Source organism: Budorcas taxicolor, chromosome 1, assembly GCF_023091745.1.
Source record: "Budorcas taxicolor isolate Tak-1 chromosome 1, Takin1.1, whole genome shotgun sequence".
NCBI classification, from domain to species: domain Eukaryota; kingdom Metazoa; phylum Chordata; class Mammalia; order Artiodactyla; family Bovidae; genus Budorcas; species Budorcas taxicolor.
Window position 1 is genome coordinate 1,655,532 of NC_068910.1, and position 15,860 is coordinate 1,671,391.

The 15,860-nt window shown below is 50.4% G+C and overlaps 1 protein-coding gene across 2 annotated transcripts; it reads left to right on the plus strand.

Moving 5' to 3' along the window:
* Positions 1–701: 701 nt before the first annotated feature.
* On the plus strand, positions 702–10,181 carry CNBP (CCHC-type zinc finger nucleic acid binding protein). Of its 2 annotated transcripts, none has more exons than XM_052635644.1 (5): positions 702–857; positions 7,946–8,083; positions 8,182–8,274; positions 8,379–8,577; positions 9,182–10,181. In XM_052635644.1, exons 2-5 carry the CDS (start codon positions 7,960–7,962, stop codon positions 9,297–9,299), a joined length of 534 nt encoding a protein of 177 aa, XP_052491604.1. In that variant the 5' UTR covers positions 702–857; positions 7,946–7,959; the 3' UTR covers positions 9,300–10,181. The 2 variants fall into 2 exon arrangements, with proteins under 2 accessions (XP_052491604.1, XP_052491612.1); XM_052635652.1 differs by having other exon boundaries at positions 7,946–8,062.
* Positions 10,182–15,860: the final 5,679 nt, after the last annotated feature.

The following is a 15,860-nucleotide window of genomic DNA, read 5'->3' on the forward strand; positions in this document are numbered from 1 at the left end:
TGCGGTCATTTTAGGGCCTTTTCGGGCTTCAAGAGACTGGAACTCGTCCATTTTTCTCCTCATGTTTTTAATGAAAGCCTTTCCAAAATGAGACACCAAGGTCTGTCACTGCTCACTTTACATCGAACAGTTTCACTTGATTTCACCGTGACAGCGTGTCTGCGCTACGTTCACTGTCTCTTGGAGAACCCCTGAAGGCCTGCAGGGACGGTGACACCCCGGGCCGCGGGGGCCGTCACGCGTCACGTGCTCCCCGGGTGACAAGGGGTGTTGGGGCGGCGGTGCCTCCCCCGCGCCCGCTCCCCCGGGGCGGGACGTTTATCCGGGAGGGGCTGTGAGGCGGGACCGGCAGCCCGGTTCCCCCCAGCCGAGTGGCCCCGGCAGCGCCCGGCTCCGGCGGCGCTGAGCCCGACCCCGGCAGGAGGCCTCGGGACCCCACGAGCACAGAAAGCCGCTCCCGGAGCCCCTGGCCGCCGCCGCCGCCACGGCCGCCAGGAGGGTCGTCGAGCCGGAACTCCGAGCGGCCGGACAGAGGCCCGGCCTCGAGGCGGGAAGGCCGCGCGCAAGGCCCGGCGGGAAGGGCCGCGCACGCCGGGTGGGGAGCCCCGCCCCCAGCGCCGCGTCGGGCGCGGCGGCCCGCCTCGCGGGCGGCCCTGATTGGACGGCCGAGCCGCGCGCGCTGATTGGCCGCGTGGGCGAGGCGGCGGCGAGCCGTGCGCAGCGGCGTGTGCGGGGCCGTGTGCAGACCCGCGTGTGGCGCAGGCAGGGTCCCTGAAAATAAACAGCCGCCGCTTCGCGAGCTGCCCTCCCGGTCTGCGCCTGAGTCTCGGCCGCTGCGGGCCCCTGCGACGCGGAAGGTGAGGCCGCGAGCGGGCCGGGGACCGCGGCGCGGGGGGAGGCCGCGGGCGGAGGGCCGGGCCCGGGCGGCGACGATGGCGGCCGCGCTCCGGCCTGCTCCGCTGCTGCGTCAGGCGGGAAGCAGGCCGCCGCCTCCCGGGCCCGGCCTGCGCCCCACGGCCGGGTGCCCCCGCGCTCTGCCCGCCGCCCGGGACGCGGGGCCGCCTCGCTGGGGCCTCCGGGACCCGGCCGCGCCCGGGCCGCAGCCCGGCGGCGTGCGAGGCCGCGCGTCCTTGGGACTGAGGCGGGGGCTCCGGGCCGCGGGGCGGGGGTGGCTCGGCGGGAAGGTGCGGGGAGGGGGCCGTGTGGGGGGGGCGCGGGGCGGCGGGCGGCCGGGGCCGGGCCTGGCGGGCCACGTGCCAAAGGGCTCTTCGGGCCCAGGAGGGGCCTCAGAGAAACTGTCCGCTCAGGGCGGGAGACACCCCGCCGGAAAGCCCGTGCGGCTTCGGGCCTCGGTCTCGGTGCTCCACGGCAGCTTCAGGATTCTTGGATTTTTATCGTCATGGACGTGCTAAGTTACTGGTCTTAGGTTGCACTTCGGGAAAGGGCAGATAAGGCTCGTTTTGCTGGAATCAGCACGACTTTTAAGTTCCAGAGGCCTCTAGAAAAAAACCCATTATCGGCAAAACACATGAATCGGCCAAACTTCCAAAATCATGGCAGCAGCAGTAACCTTTGCATCATCTCCCGGGTAGATGAATGCAATTTAAAAACGAGGCGAGATGATGAGTTAACCAATCTCCATTTGGTTTTTCCAAACGTGGAAACCTATTTTAGTAAAGGCATAATGGCCCACATTTGGGTTCGGGTGTTGATTTTATTATGGATAAGGCTTGTGCTTATTGCCACATGTTAACCACATGGCCTCAGCCACAGGACACTTCCAAAGGAAGTGACTGCATCTGGTCCTGGGGGTCCTAGGAAAAGAAAACATTGCTTGGTTTTCATCTGTGACTTCAGATAGTATGTTTCAGGCATTGTTCAGAAGGACCCACGAAAAGTATAAGGTAAATAAGCCAAGAGTCTGGATTAGCGTGCCTCCCCCCCCCCCTTTTTTTTTTCTTTATAGAAGGATTGAATTTCATCCTTATCTTGTACCCCCAAAAGACAAGTTTTTAAGAAAATATTCCCCCCCCCCCTTTTTCTTGTTGTTTGACTCACTTTTTTGGAGAGAAACATAACTAGTTAATTTCTGCCTCAGTGAATTAACCTTAATTTAAATTAACAACTTTTTATTCTTTTGCTCAACCCCTATTACTTGAATGTAAGGTCTTGAGGGTCTTAAAGAGATGAATAAGAGGTTGTTCCTACCTCTAAGACTTTTTTTTCTCCCTGCAACGCAACTACTTTCAAATACTTAAAAATTGCTGTGGTCATGGCTCAATCAAATGCCTACCAAGTGCCACGTTCATAGTTTGGTGCTGTTTTAGTTTGTAGAGCCTGATTCTTGTTGAGGAGGAGCTCCATGTACTGAAATATAAAAGGGATAATTCATTATATTCCCAAGGGCTGAATAAAGAACTTAGTTTTTTCCAAGTTGTAACTCTTGGCAACAATTAAAAAAAAAACAACAAGGTATATATTTATATAGTTATCTCATGTCACAGAGAACTTGGGTTAGGTTTTTCTTAGCAACCAAAGGTCCACAGTCCTTTTCCTGTTGATAACAAACTAGGTATTTTAAATGTGCCGTTTAAGGGGCATTTATTACACTTATATTTGAACATCTGGAACAGGCAGAATATCTTTTTTAAGGCACTATAAATGAGGATTCTTTTTACTTTTCTTGAAATCTTTAAAAGTATGTGGCATCTACATGGAAAGCTTAAAGACAAGAGAACCACAGTTTTAACTACTTGAGGGGATTGGTCTCTTGTCTAAATGCTTGACCATGAGAGAGAGACTGCTTCCCTCCTCCCGTGCCTGCAGGAATGAGAGTTTCTTTTTTAAAAAGTTGTTGGCTTCTTTCCTTTTCCTAGCCTTCTGACAGTAAGTGGAGAGCAAAAGCGTGGTGCCAAGGCTGCCTGGCCTGCTCTGTGGGGAGCACCCTTTCTGTACTGGCAGGTTTAATAGAGCTCCTGTGCTGGCCGCGTCAGGTGCTACTGCAGTCGGCCTGGTCTTGAGAGATTCCAGCAAAGTGCACACCATTTTCATGTTAAAAAGACGCTAGGCTAATTCAGTAAAGATGGTAGCAACCAGCATTCACATTGGAGGGGGTGGGCTCTCTTAAAGGGGACTGGAAATGCAATATGGTGTTCACTTGGAGTGGCTTGTTAATTATAGAGGAGGGTGTTAACTAGGGAGGTCAGGTTGCCAGTCTTTGCCACTCCTAAATTCTGCCTTGAGGAAGGTTAAAATCTAAGATGACTTTAAATTCTTTCATGGGCATGGGTTTTTGAAAACATATCAGTTCTATTTTATTTTGACTTATCCAATTTGGTATACTTTTCTGATAGCATTTTCATGAACCTTATCACTTAATCCTAACAACCTCTGCAGAGGACTTGAGCTCACAGTTGAAATCCTGACTCACAAATCCTGACTTTCTAGTTGTGTGGCCTTGGGTAAGTTACTTGGTCTCAGATCCTCAGTTTCCTTATCAGTGAAAGGGGAACAAGGATACGTAACTTGCAAAGTTGCAGGGATTATAGATAATGAGTAGTAGGTATTTAGCTGCTAACTGAAACCTCTCCGGATAAGCAGAGGTGGGTGTAAGTAACCCGAGCACGCAGGAAATGCAGGAGAAGAAGCCAGAGCTGCTCCTGGTGGTGGTCTCTGTCCTGTGTCCTTTGGGCAGAGTGCAGGTAGCCCACAATATCACTTGCTTCCTTTAGTTTATTTTTACTTCAAGCTGAAGCGTCTTGGTACCACGTTGGTACTCGGAACTGGCGTAGTGGAGCGCAGTGATGGGTGAGTGCGTTCTGAGGGCAGAGGGCCCCTCTGGGCTTGGGGACGATGAGTGGCGATAGCGCTGATAGGAAGCAGGGCCGTGTGAGGAGAGCAGTCTCACCCATGCTCCTCAGCCACTGACGCCCTTGGCTGCTCTTATTTTAGATGTGTTTGTAGACTGTTGCTGGCTCCTACTCATTGGAGCGCGTTGCTCATGTTGACCAGGTGCTGTGAAGGTTTAATCAAAGCAGTTTCCTGGCTTTGTTGTTAGTATCAAAAATGCGGTAAATTTACCTCAGTGAAGACAAGTTTGTCCAACTAGTTCCAGGACTTAAGCACTCACAGCCTAGATGAGTGCAGAATCGGAATAGTTGGGCCTCCCAGTTCAGCTCACGTGGCCCTTCTCAGGTCGCATTTTGACTGCTCCAGGCATGCCCTGGGCCCTGCCACATCTTCAATGTGACTTGTGTCATAAAAATTCAGTTCGCTGTGGCTGAAGGGAAACATACTGCTTCCTGGGGTTGGAAATGGGAGCTCATTTGGAATTGACCCTTTTGCTTCTCAAGAAGGGGTGTTATAGGCCGGGAAGCTGGAGTGTAAGCGGAGTTAGGCCCACTCTAAGCCTGCTGTGTAGATGGGCTGTGTTGTGAGGCTTGTGGGCTGAATCCCCGAGCAGAGAAAGAACCGGGGCCCTGGCAGTGAAAGTCCGGAATCCTGACCAGCAGGCTGCCGGGGAACTCCTTAGAGTGAGTTCTGCCTGTCTGCACTTGAACCTCAGCAGGGGAAGCGTGGAAAGGAGAGAGGAGCTGTGAGCAGCAATCATCAGCCCTTAGGAGTTTAGTTGAGCGTGTGCTAAGCATAAGGCACCTGGAAACCATTCTGGCTCCAGATCTAGACAGGAGGGGCGTCAGGTGTCCTGAGGTAACGCAGCAAGCAGTTAAGTGGTTAACCCTGTGGTTCCCAAATCTTTTTACATTGTGAAAATACATGGGGGTGGATAGCAGCAGTGATTTTTAGCAGCGAGAAGAAAAATATGCTCTCTTACTGCCAAGTGACAGTGAAAATACAGCATTTGCTTTTTAAATTAGTATATATGTGCTCTGCAGCATTCCATAGATTACTGGGTCTCATTGAATTCTTGGAGTAATAAGAGTGTGGGTGGCAAGCAGAGGTCCTGGTTTGGCTACTGACTTCAGTGACCTGGGGTGCAAATTTCTCCGTTACGTGTGGGGATTGTAATAGACAATCTGAAATGCATGCTGAATCTCGATTGCAGTCAGGCCTTAGTGAGGATGTGAAATTCATCGGTACTCTGTTGTTTGGCCGTAGTGTGACCGGGGAGCAAACCTGGGCCCGAACCTGGGCCCTGGCAGTGAAAGTGCTGAGTCCTAGCTGCTGGACCACCAGGGACTTTCCAGCATCATTCTTTTAAATGAATAGTGCAGCAGTTCATCTGATAGCAAAAATTTAGGTGGTTTTTTTTTTTTTTCGGTCAGTAATTACTGGATTGGGTTGGGTCTGTACAAGAAACACAAGTTTATTTCATTCAGCAAATGACTATTGGCCCTCCGCCCCCCCCCCCCCCCAAAAAACCCTCAGCAGTTAAAATCCTGAGTTACAGAACTACTACTAAAAGGGTGATTGTATGGGGTATTATTCAAAGGTAAATAACTTGGTCTGTACCCTCAAGGAGGATGATAAAAAGCAGAATGGTAGAGCAGGCAAAGTGCCCTGAGTCTTGGTAGGAAAAGGGAAAGTTCCAGGCTGGTGATGTGGTCAGGTTCTTTTATAGAGCTGGCATTTATTTGAGTTGGCCCTTGAAGGTTGGAAAACGTTGTGACAGGTGCGAGAGGCGGAGGCAGACAGTGCCGCCAGACTCCCGGCCAAGAGCAGAGGGCATCATGGAGCCGTGATGAATTCGCAGCTCCGTCTTCCCTCACTGCCTCTAGTTTTCCTGAGGAACGGCATGAGACTCTCTAAAGACCTTGTAACTTAATGTGCTCGTATGTAAGATGAGTACTAGGATAGCGACCTGTCTCCTAGGATAGGTAGCATGCCTTTAAAACAGCAGGAGTCAGTTGGATTACTGTTAATTATCTAAGAGCTCTCTCAGTAAAAATGTAGAACAGCTCACTCAGATTGGCTTGGCCAAAGAGGAAGAATCCACACATGGGCTAATCACTTGGTAGGAAGCTAAATATTTTTAACTATTATTTGTAGGCTGAAAGTAACCCTAAGATGGTAAAATGTGCACTGTTGATTTTCTTCTGCTGACAGGACATCTGATGACTGAGTGTAATGTACTTCCCTTCCCCTTCACCGTTATGAAGCAAGCAAGAGGCCTTAAAGCAGCAGTGTAAGAGTGAGGTTGCCCAGACTGCCGTTTACTTTAGCTTTGAGAACGCGTGTTGAGTGTTGGGCTGTCATTTTTCTAGAAGATGAGTATCTCATTAAAGTAAAAAAGTATGAAATGCTTGGAGCCCGTCCGCTTGCCTGGACTGCCTTGTGAAAGGAAAGGACTCCTTGGGACCAGCAGCTACAGTGCTGGGATCCGCGTGCCTGCTCAGTACTGTCTGGCTTTTGGCCCTGTGGAGAGTAGCCCACCAGGCTTCTCTGTCCGTGGGACTTTGAGGCAAGAATGCTGGAGCGGGTTGCTGTCTCCTGCTCCGGGGGATCTTCCAGCCCAGGACGTGAACCCGCGTCTCTCGCATCCGCAGCGTTGGCAGGCCGGTTTGCTGCCACTGGGCGCCCTGGGCAGCCCGTCTGTACTCGGACTGGTCCTCAGTAAACCAGAGAAGACGCAGGATGGAGGTGGGACTGAGGGGAGGCCCGAGAGCCATAAGCGCTTTTCCTGTGATTGTTTTACGTGCTGTTCACTTTTTAATCTCAGTGTTTTCTCTGGAAACCAGCCCTCCACTTGACTTAAAATGCCAGCACCCATATAGGAAAGCAGATGTAATTTTGCCAAATGCCTTTTTAATCGTCACGGACTGGTTTCTTCTGAGTGGAAACGTGCCTTGGGACAGCGTGGGGAATGGGCGCCCTGCTCGGGCGTGCTGTCCCCCGCTGTTAGGGTAAGTGTGCAGGGCGAGTGTGCTGGATGGCAGTGTCCTCTGAAGATTTGTCCCGGCTCTGGTTTCAGGCGCATGGGACAGGTATGAGTTCTTTTGGATATCTGACAGCGGAGACGTTTGAAACTAAACTCGAGCATAATTTGAGTCACTAGGTTTTGCTCCATCGAGTTAAAAAACTTTGTGCACCATTCTTTGACACTGGAATTAAGGGCAAAACATGTTTAGATACAGGGAAGTGTGGAAATGTAAAGGTCACATTGTTTTCAGCGAGCTTTTTAAAGGCCAGTTTAATGGGAGTTTGTCCTGCAGCATTCCATTCTGTTCTTTTCCATTCTTTTCTAGGAATAGCCCCTGCTTATTTTTAGATTGTTACGTAAGAAGTATAAAATGGATTTGCTTTGGAGTTTCGCTTTTATTTTGAAACAATACCCAATAAAGGAGTCTACTGTGAAATTACAAGTAACCTTGTTTTAGACGTAAAATTACAGAAGAAAATTTGGAAATGGGAGAAACTGGAGACGGGGAGATGGCCCCAGTGCTACCGGGGCTTTGCTGTGGCGTTTCTCTTTGTTGATGTTCTGTTCTAAGACTGCACCTCTGCAGCCGGCCCTTGCTGCGCCTCTCCTGGCGCGCCTGCCCTCCAGAGCTCAGTGGGCAGGCAGGGCTGCGGCGTCACGGGGTGCCGTGCTGGATGCTGTGGTGCCCAGGGGTTTGCCTCTGTGCTGCAGCGATGGTGCAGACCCACGGGTTGCTCCAGGGTTATAACCAGTATGTGACTTCCAGTGCCCACCATCGAGTTTTATCGCTAATGACATATATTCATTTACACTAACCCTGAAAGTCCCCTTAGTAACCGGGTTAACGCGTATGCATCATTGGAACGACTATGCAAAGTGTTTCTGATTCATTTTTTAATATATTTCATAATCATGATGCCTAAGTATATGGTTATCTGACTGTTTTTCTAAACAGTATATTGGTTGGCTTTTGTTCCTGAAGAATAATTATCCAGAAATACACTAAACGGAATAAAAGCTGGAAGTGGTGGTGAGTGGCTTCATGTTGTCGTTTTTAATGTTTTGAAGATCTGACTGCAGCCATGAGCAGCAATGAGTGCTTCAAGTGCGGACGGTCTGGCCACTGGGCCCGGGAGTGCCCCACTGGTGGAGGCCGCGGTCGTGGGATGAGAAGCCGTGGCAGAGGTGGTTTTACCTCGGATAGAGGTATTTTTGTCGAATAAAAAATTCTGAAGTGCTTCCGTATTCGTGAGCGTCAAGACTGGGCTAACGGGCCACGCACGCTTTGTCTCCGTCCAAAACAGGCTTCCAGTTTGTCTCCTCGTCTCTTCCAGACATCTGCTACCGCTGTGGCGAGTCTGGCCACCTTGCCAAGGACTGCGACCTTCAGGAGGATGGTAAGTGAGGGGCGTGCGGAGGAGGGTCCCCCCGGGGTGCGGCGTGGAGCCTGGCGGCACCCATGAGGTACCACAGTCTGCCTGACCTTTCCCTGCTGCCGAAGCCTGCTATAACTGCGGCCGAGGCGGCCACATCGCCAAGGACTGCAAGGAGCCCAAGCGGGAGCGGGAGCAGTGCTGCTACAACTGCGGCAAGCCCGGCCACCTGGCCCGCGACTGCGACCACGCCGACGAGCAGAAGTGCTACTCCTGCGGCGAGTTCGGGCACATCCAGAAGGACTGCACCAAGGTCAAGTGCTACAGGTGAGCTGCCGGGGGCTGCGGGAGCCTGGGCTGCCGCCGGTGGGAGGACCCGGGACGCTGCGGCCCCGACCTGGCCCCGACCACACGAGGGGTTTGTGTGCGTGAAAGAGTGTGAGGGGTGATGGTTTGGCACCTTCAGAGACTTCGTAGAAAAGTACAAAGCGTATGTTCTGGTTTGTGTAATTCATACACAGATCTTTTTCATGAAATCAGGAGTCTCTGCTTGTGAATGTGACATGATAATATATGTACATGTTAAAGCATGCACTTTGACAAGTTTTGATATGTACATACTTGTGGGATCCTAGGGGCTCATTTGTGTGAAGACAGACCATGTTGGCCCGTGTGTGGTGGTGGTGGTGGGGGATCTGTGTGGTCCGTGTTTGGTGGTAGTGGGTGATCTCCTGTGGACCGCTCAGCTGAGTGGCTTAGCTGTCGGGTTCCTCCTCCTCGGTCTTAGTTTAGGGGTTAATGAGACTTACTGTCTGAAGAACACAAATGTATACTTCACTCATCATTGCTTTTTGTTTTGCAGTAGCTAATCCTTCAGTACACTGACTTTTTCTGAGCGCTCTTGTGACAGCTGTTTTAATTTCCCTCTTAGGTGTGGCGAAACTGGTCACGTAGCCATCAACTGCAGCAAGACGAGTGAAGTCAACTGTTACCGCTGTGGCGAGTCAGGGCACCTTGCGCGGGAGTGCACGATCGAGGCCACAGCTTAATCGCTCTCCTTTGTCGCCCCTCCTTTTCTGATTGATGGTTGTATTATTTTCTCTGAATCCTCTTCACTGGCCAAAGGTTGGCAGACAGAGGCTACTCCCAGGCCAGTGAGCTTTACTTGCCGTGTAAAAGGAGGAAAGGGGTGGAAAAAAAATCGACTTTCTGCATTTAACTACAAAAAAAAAGTTTATGTTTAGTTTGGTAGAGGTGTTAATGTATAATGCTTTGTTAAAGAACCCCCTTTCCGCGCCACTGGTGAATAGGGATTGATGAATGGGAAGAGTTGAGTCAGACCAGGAAGCCCGTTCTGGGTTTCTCGAATATGTTCCCATGTAGGAGGTAAAACCAATCCTGGAAGTGTCTGTGAGCTTCCATAAATAACTTTAATTTTAGCATAATGACTGCCTTGGATTGTCTGACCTCAGTAGCTATTAAATAACATCGAGTAACATCTGTATCAGGCCCTACATAGAACATGCAGCTGAGTGGGAGTAAACAAAAAGACACGCGTGTCAATGGCTGTGCGAGAACACGCGGGATAGAAGCCTGAGCAGGAACAGCCTCACCACAGCGTTGATGCTGGGTAAACAGATGGTGATGGCAATGGTGTAGAACACGTTTTCAAAGACTAAATCTAAAACCCAGAGTAAACATCTATGCTCAGAGTTAGCATAATTTGGAGCTATTCAGGAACTGCAGAGAAATGCATTTTCACAGAAATCAAGATGTTATTTTTGTATACTATATCACTTAGACAACTGTGTTTCATTTGCTGTAATCAGTTTTTAAAAGTCAGATGGAAAAAGCAACTGAAGTCCTAGAAAATAGAAATGTAATTTTAAGCTATCCAATAAAGCTGGAGGAGGAAGGGGAGTCTGACTAAAGTTCTTTTTGTTTCAACTTTTCATTAACGTATATAGTGCAGAACGCCACATTAAAGGGGAGCGGAGGCCCGGAAGCTGGCCGTCTGGAGTTTTCTTTTTGTGCTAACTCAGTCTGGCCTTCCGTGAGGAAACGTAGCTGTTGGAGGGAGCACAGGCTTCAGACGCTCCGTCAGCTCTGCCAGGACATAGTTTACGTCTTCTTGTCCCATTATAATGACAGCCTTTCGTTCCACGTTGATTCTGAACAGTTCTAACACCATGGATGGATGGCTTTTGTTAAAGTTTATGTTTTTTAATGTGGACTCTTGTTAAAGTCTTCATTGAATTTGTTACTATATTGAAGTTGATTTATGATTTTTTGGCCGCAAGGTGTGTGGGATCTTGGCTCCTGGGCCAGGGATGAACCTGCGCCCCTGCACTGGAAGGCGAAGGCTTAAGCGCTGGACCATCAGAAGTCCCACCATGACAGTTTTACCATTTCAAATTTTCCTGGACTTCGCAGGGATCTGGAATGTTGGATTCCTTGTGTTTTCTCTTAGGGTGTGATCTAGAGTTGACATGCCCCTTAGAAGTCATTTAGTGAACTCACTTTATAGGTGAGTTCCTAGAAGCTTAAGTTGAAGAATGTGCAGCTGCCTGGAACCTCAAGTACCCTTCCTCTCCTACAGCTGCTGAATGCCCCTGGCCCTCCCGGTTGCTGCTGCCCCGAGCTTCCCAAGGTGGCTCATTGGCCTCTTCATCCTGCCGGGTGGTTTCCTTGCCTTGCGTGTGCTGCACGCCGCGTGTCATCTGGTCAGTGTGTGATGGTGGGTCACACAGCACTGTGCTCACCAGAGCAGCAACATGGTGAAACCCCAGCACCGCCCAGCGCTGGTTCATTTCCTTAGAGTGTCAAGCTTTCAGTTTTGTTTTGCTTGTGTGGTTGGGTTACATTGCTTCTTTTTGGCTCAGTCACACCTCTGGGATCTGACTTCCCTGTGTCTCCGGCCTGGAAGCTTTGGGTCTTTAACCTGGCACAGACAGCGAAGTCCCTTTGATATTTTTATGAAGCAAGTGCTGTATCTCAGATGTTAAGCATGTTAGAGATCATGATAATTTTAGTTTTCTGGCACAAGTACGAAACAGTGACGTTGCATTTCATCAGTTTTACTGCTGACAGAGAACTGAACCTCTTGCATTGAAATGACAAGCATTTCCCTTGAAAAGTCAGTAATCTGTCATTCATCTACCTGATGATTTTAGCATTTCCTGTTCTTTGTGTACAGTTGGGAGAAATGACCACGTCGCTCCCTGGTTCAACCAAACCAAGTTGTGCTAAGTGATACAGTGCCCTGGAGGGTTTTGAGGATTCTGGTAAATAATGAGTATCGTCCACTTAGGAAGAGCTGATTTTTTTAGATAGAAATAGTCAGATTTGTTGCAATTGTAGGGAAAACAGTGCCTTGAAGGATTTTGTCTGGGATGTTGGTAGCTGTTGTGTTTGAGTTATTTTGACTATTTTATATGTTAAATTATTCGTGGAACAGGCTGTCCTTGACTTTGAGGCAGTAACACGGTCAGTGGGTGAGGCACCTGGCTTCCGACGAGACGTCGTCTACTCTTAAGTGACAGAGGCAAAATCTCGGATTCGGGGCTGTCAGAAGTCAGCAGCATATACTCGTACCATCTGTTCTCTGTTCCCTGTTTTGGGATCTGTTTCCCTTCATTATTTATTAGTACTGGTCGTGACAGTCCTTGTTAAACTTAACTCTGTCATTTTTAAAACCTGGTAGAAATTCTAGTTGTCCAAAAGATTTTGAGCACGTTATTCATTGGACTCATGTAACTGCTGCCACTGTTTAAAACATTTCTACTGACAGTTTAATAGAGTAGGTGTTAACGTCTCTGTTAGAATTAAAGAGGCTAGCATTGGGCATGATTTTCTCAGGGTGGGTACTGAGCGGTATTTTGTAAGATGCTGGGTGACTCCCAGGATAAGGAGACAAGGTCATGGCCCCAGTGGTGTGGTTATAATTTGAGAACAACTCAGTCCAGAGCTTGTGCTTTGAATTACAAAGGCTCATGTACATTTAATTATGCTTGTTACTTGCCTTAGAATTGAAAGAAATTACATTGAACGTAACAGCTTCCCATCTGTCCATTTCCACCTCCACTACTAACCTTGGCAATGAACTTGACTGCTTGTGATCTCGGTAAAGGTTTTGGTAGCCGGCTGAGGTGTCAGTTCTGTCTCCCAAGCAGGCTGCATGTGATGGTAATGAGGGTCACAGTGGTGTCTTCAACATCACAGACTTCGTGTTTTCACCCTTGGGTTTCTGCTCTTGTGCTTGTGGAAACATACCTTCCTAGGCGGGCCTGAGGTGACCGAGGCAGCTGCAGTGAGCAAAGCGCACGCCCTTCAGCCGGTCGGGGTGCTTTTGTGTTCATTGCCGCGTTTTCCGTGGAAGGTACTTCGCGGTATGAACCACGAACCCTGGCCTGGAGCCTGACCACTCTGGTCTCCACTGGAGAACACTGCTGCGTGACCCCTGTTGGGCAAAGAGAATCTGGTCGCAGAGGTAGTAACTCCAGTGACGTTGTGGCAGGCCTTCCGCAGTTCACCGAGGTTGGCTTCTTGCATGAGCAGGGCGCCCTACGCTGCTCTCCACCCGAGCCCTCCACCATCCGCAGATCTGCAGCTCCGCAGCTGCAGTCTGCTTGCCCTCTCATGCCCTGTCACGACACTTGCTCGAGCAAGATGAGCCCAGGTCTCCTGCACTGCAGGCAGATTCTTTACCATCTGAGGCACCAGAGAGCGCTCACAGTCTGGGAGATTGGGAACTATGTCTATACTTCCTGGTCAGGCCACAGGGGTGTGTGCATGAGGCCCGGCTTTTTCAGCACTGCCATGTCTGAGGCACCCTTGTTTGATCACTGGAGCTTTAGGGAGCCTTCCACCCAAGGATTGATTAGAGCCGGATAAGTGTCAAGGTCTAGAGAAGATTTCCAGCTGATGTATTAGAGGGATGGGCATTTCTTTTTGGGGGTGCTGTGCTGGGCCTTCATTGCTGCGTGGGCCTTCTCTGCTTGGGTGAAGCGGAGGCCTACTCCATAGCTGTGGGGTGTGGGCTGCTCATTGCAGGGGCTTCTGTTTGGAAGCACCGGCTCTAGGGGGCGTGAGCTTCAGGAGCTTTGGCTCCCAGGCTCTAGCGCACAGGCTCAGTAGTTGGGCCGCACGGGCTTAATCGCTCCGAGGCGTGAGGGATCTTCCCAGATCAGGACTCGAACTCGATTGGGAGGTGGACTCTACAGCTGAGCCACCAGGGAAGCCTGGGATGCGCCTGCCTTTTCGCGCCTCCAGGTGGTATTTTCAATTTGGGTAAGTGAAACTGCAAATGATGTGGTCTGTTTAAATGCAGATGAGGTGACTCTTGTCCAAGCTGAGGCCTTTTGCTTATTCGCTAATATTCTGGGTGAAATATTTGGCAACAGGAACCTGGACAGATACAGCAGAGACCAGAGGTGGCAGTCACCGGCCGTGAGAGTTGCGTGTGCGACTTCTAACACCTGGCTAAGTCAATTCTGAACTCCCCCCAGGGCTGTCAGTACCTCTGTACCCGGGTCTCCAAAACTCTCCTGGTTTTAGCAGCAGAGCCTTGCTTGCGCTTGAAGCTGTGTGGCAGCACGTAGGCAGCAGACCACACTGAAGTCTCTGCTCGGGGTCAGTTGTCGGCTCGTACTTGAAGCTCAGCCAGTCGCTCTGAGCTCATCTGTAAAGTGAAGAAAAGCTGTCCTGCAGAATCGCTGTGATGGTGATTGGGCGACTAGACACATCGTTGGTGAAGGTGGAATAATCAGTGGTGCCTCTTGTTTTCAAACTTCCTACAGTGCCACCACACTGCATGCTGCTGAGGGGAACACCTCTCAATGTCTGGCAACCCTGAAATGGGCCGGGGTGAGCCAGTTACCAAAATGCTCAAGTGTCTGGTCGCTAACTGCAGACTGCGGGGGGCAGCGGGTCGTGTGGGTGGAGCTGGTCAGCTGGCAGATGGAGGAGGTGGTGCTGCAGGAAACTGATGGGCCCTGCCCCTCTGGGGTCAGCAGCGGCCCGGCTCTGCCCCATTGAGTGGCGCTGCCCACTGCTTCACACTTCATTCAATGTGCTCTTGTCTAACCCTGAGTGCATTTTGAAAATCAGCTCTTCTTGGGCATTTAGACCTTGATTCAAAATTAGTTCTCATCCTAAACTTTTGATTATAAATGCAATTTCGAAGCAGAAACACTACAAGTATAATGGATTAAAGTCTTACTAGTAACTGAGATTTTTTTTTTTTTTTTTAATTTCGGGATGCTCCCATCACCCCTTCCCAAGGATTCTACCAGAACTCATTTCTACTCTTTTCTTGGGTGGTAATTCTGTTAGACCTAACAGAATAGCATCCCCTCGTGAGCATGGGAGTTTCTGGTATATCCTGCTGGTTACCTCTAGCTTGGGACAAAGAAGCCCAAAGTCGATTAAAACCTACGACTGCCTGAGACGCAATCCTCTCTTAGGAGAGCTGTCTCATTTTAGTCTCATACTGTCCTACCTTTATTTCCCACTAAGAACACAGTGCTCCGAGATCCACTCAGATTACAAGGGTCTGTATTAACTTCCAGGTCTTGGGCTCGGACCAGGACAGTACATGAAGGGAGGGTATGCTTCTGCCTCGGATGGACCTTGTCAGCATCTCATCCTAACATGACCAAAAGCGTCATCCCATCAAAGTTAAAAGTCTGCTCTAAGTTTGGTCAGCTACAGAGGCACCAGTCTCTGTCCTAAATCAGGTATGGGTGAGATGTGGGTATGATTCAGCCTGGGGCGTCACTCCTATTGGTAGCTTTGTGACTTGCTCCCCAAGATGAGTGGGAGGCATAGGGCCCCAGTGAAAAGACACAGGACTGCCCTTCAGGACGGGAGACTGGAAGGAAAAGGCCTCACTGGTTTCAACCAGTTACAGAATCCAGCAGGGCAAGTGGTGTGTGGTGTTAGGGCCTGAGCACCTCCTCGGGCTTGAGCTGCCTCCCCAGGAGCAATCGGTTCCTTTCCATGGAGGGCAGCACCTGTTCACGGCTGCACACTTGGATCAGCCTGTTTCCTGCCCCTGGAATCTTCGGGGGTTAACAGCCATCTTTTGTACCCTGTCCCTTGCCATCCAAGCTGGCAGTGGTTCTGCTGGTGTGAAATGTTCAACCTTGGGGGTCTCCTGCGTGTGTCATTGGAATTCACTCCATCTGTCGAGGTTTCTCTGTACATCTCTCCTGGATAACCCATCTGTATTCCTGGCTTCTGCTGAGATGGTTGAAAGTGGCCATCAGCCTGGAAGAGAGCCCCCCTAAAGCTCACAGTACTAAAGCAGCGAAGTTTTCGGGCAAGGCACATACAGACTTTTCAGGATCCCACCTAAGAGGCACACATTCCTTCCACTCCATTCCTATAGGCCAGGGTTTCCTGGCAAGCCCACACCTAGCTGTCAGGGAGGTGGACGACGGACTGTGGCAGGACAGCCTGCTTTTTAAGAGAAAACTTGTCACGATTCAGGCATGGGCCCCTGGTGTTCCAAGCACTCGTCGGTCCTGTCTGAACCACAAACGCTGGCTGCGTCCCCCGATGGCCTATGCTTCCCGGCTGCAGCCGGAGCACCCAGCTAAGATTAGGCC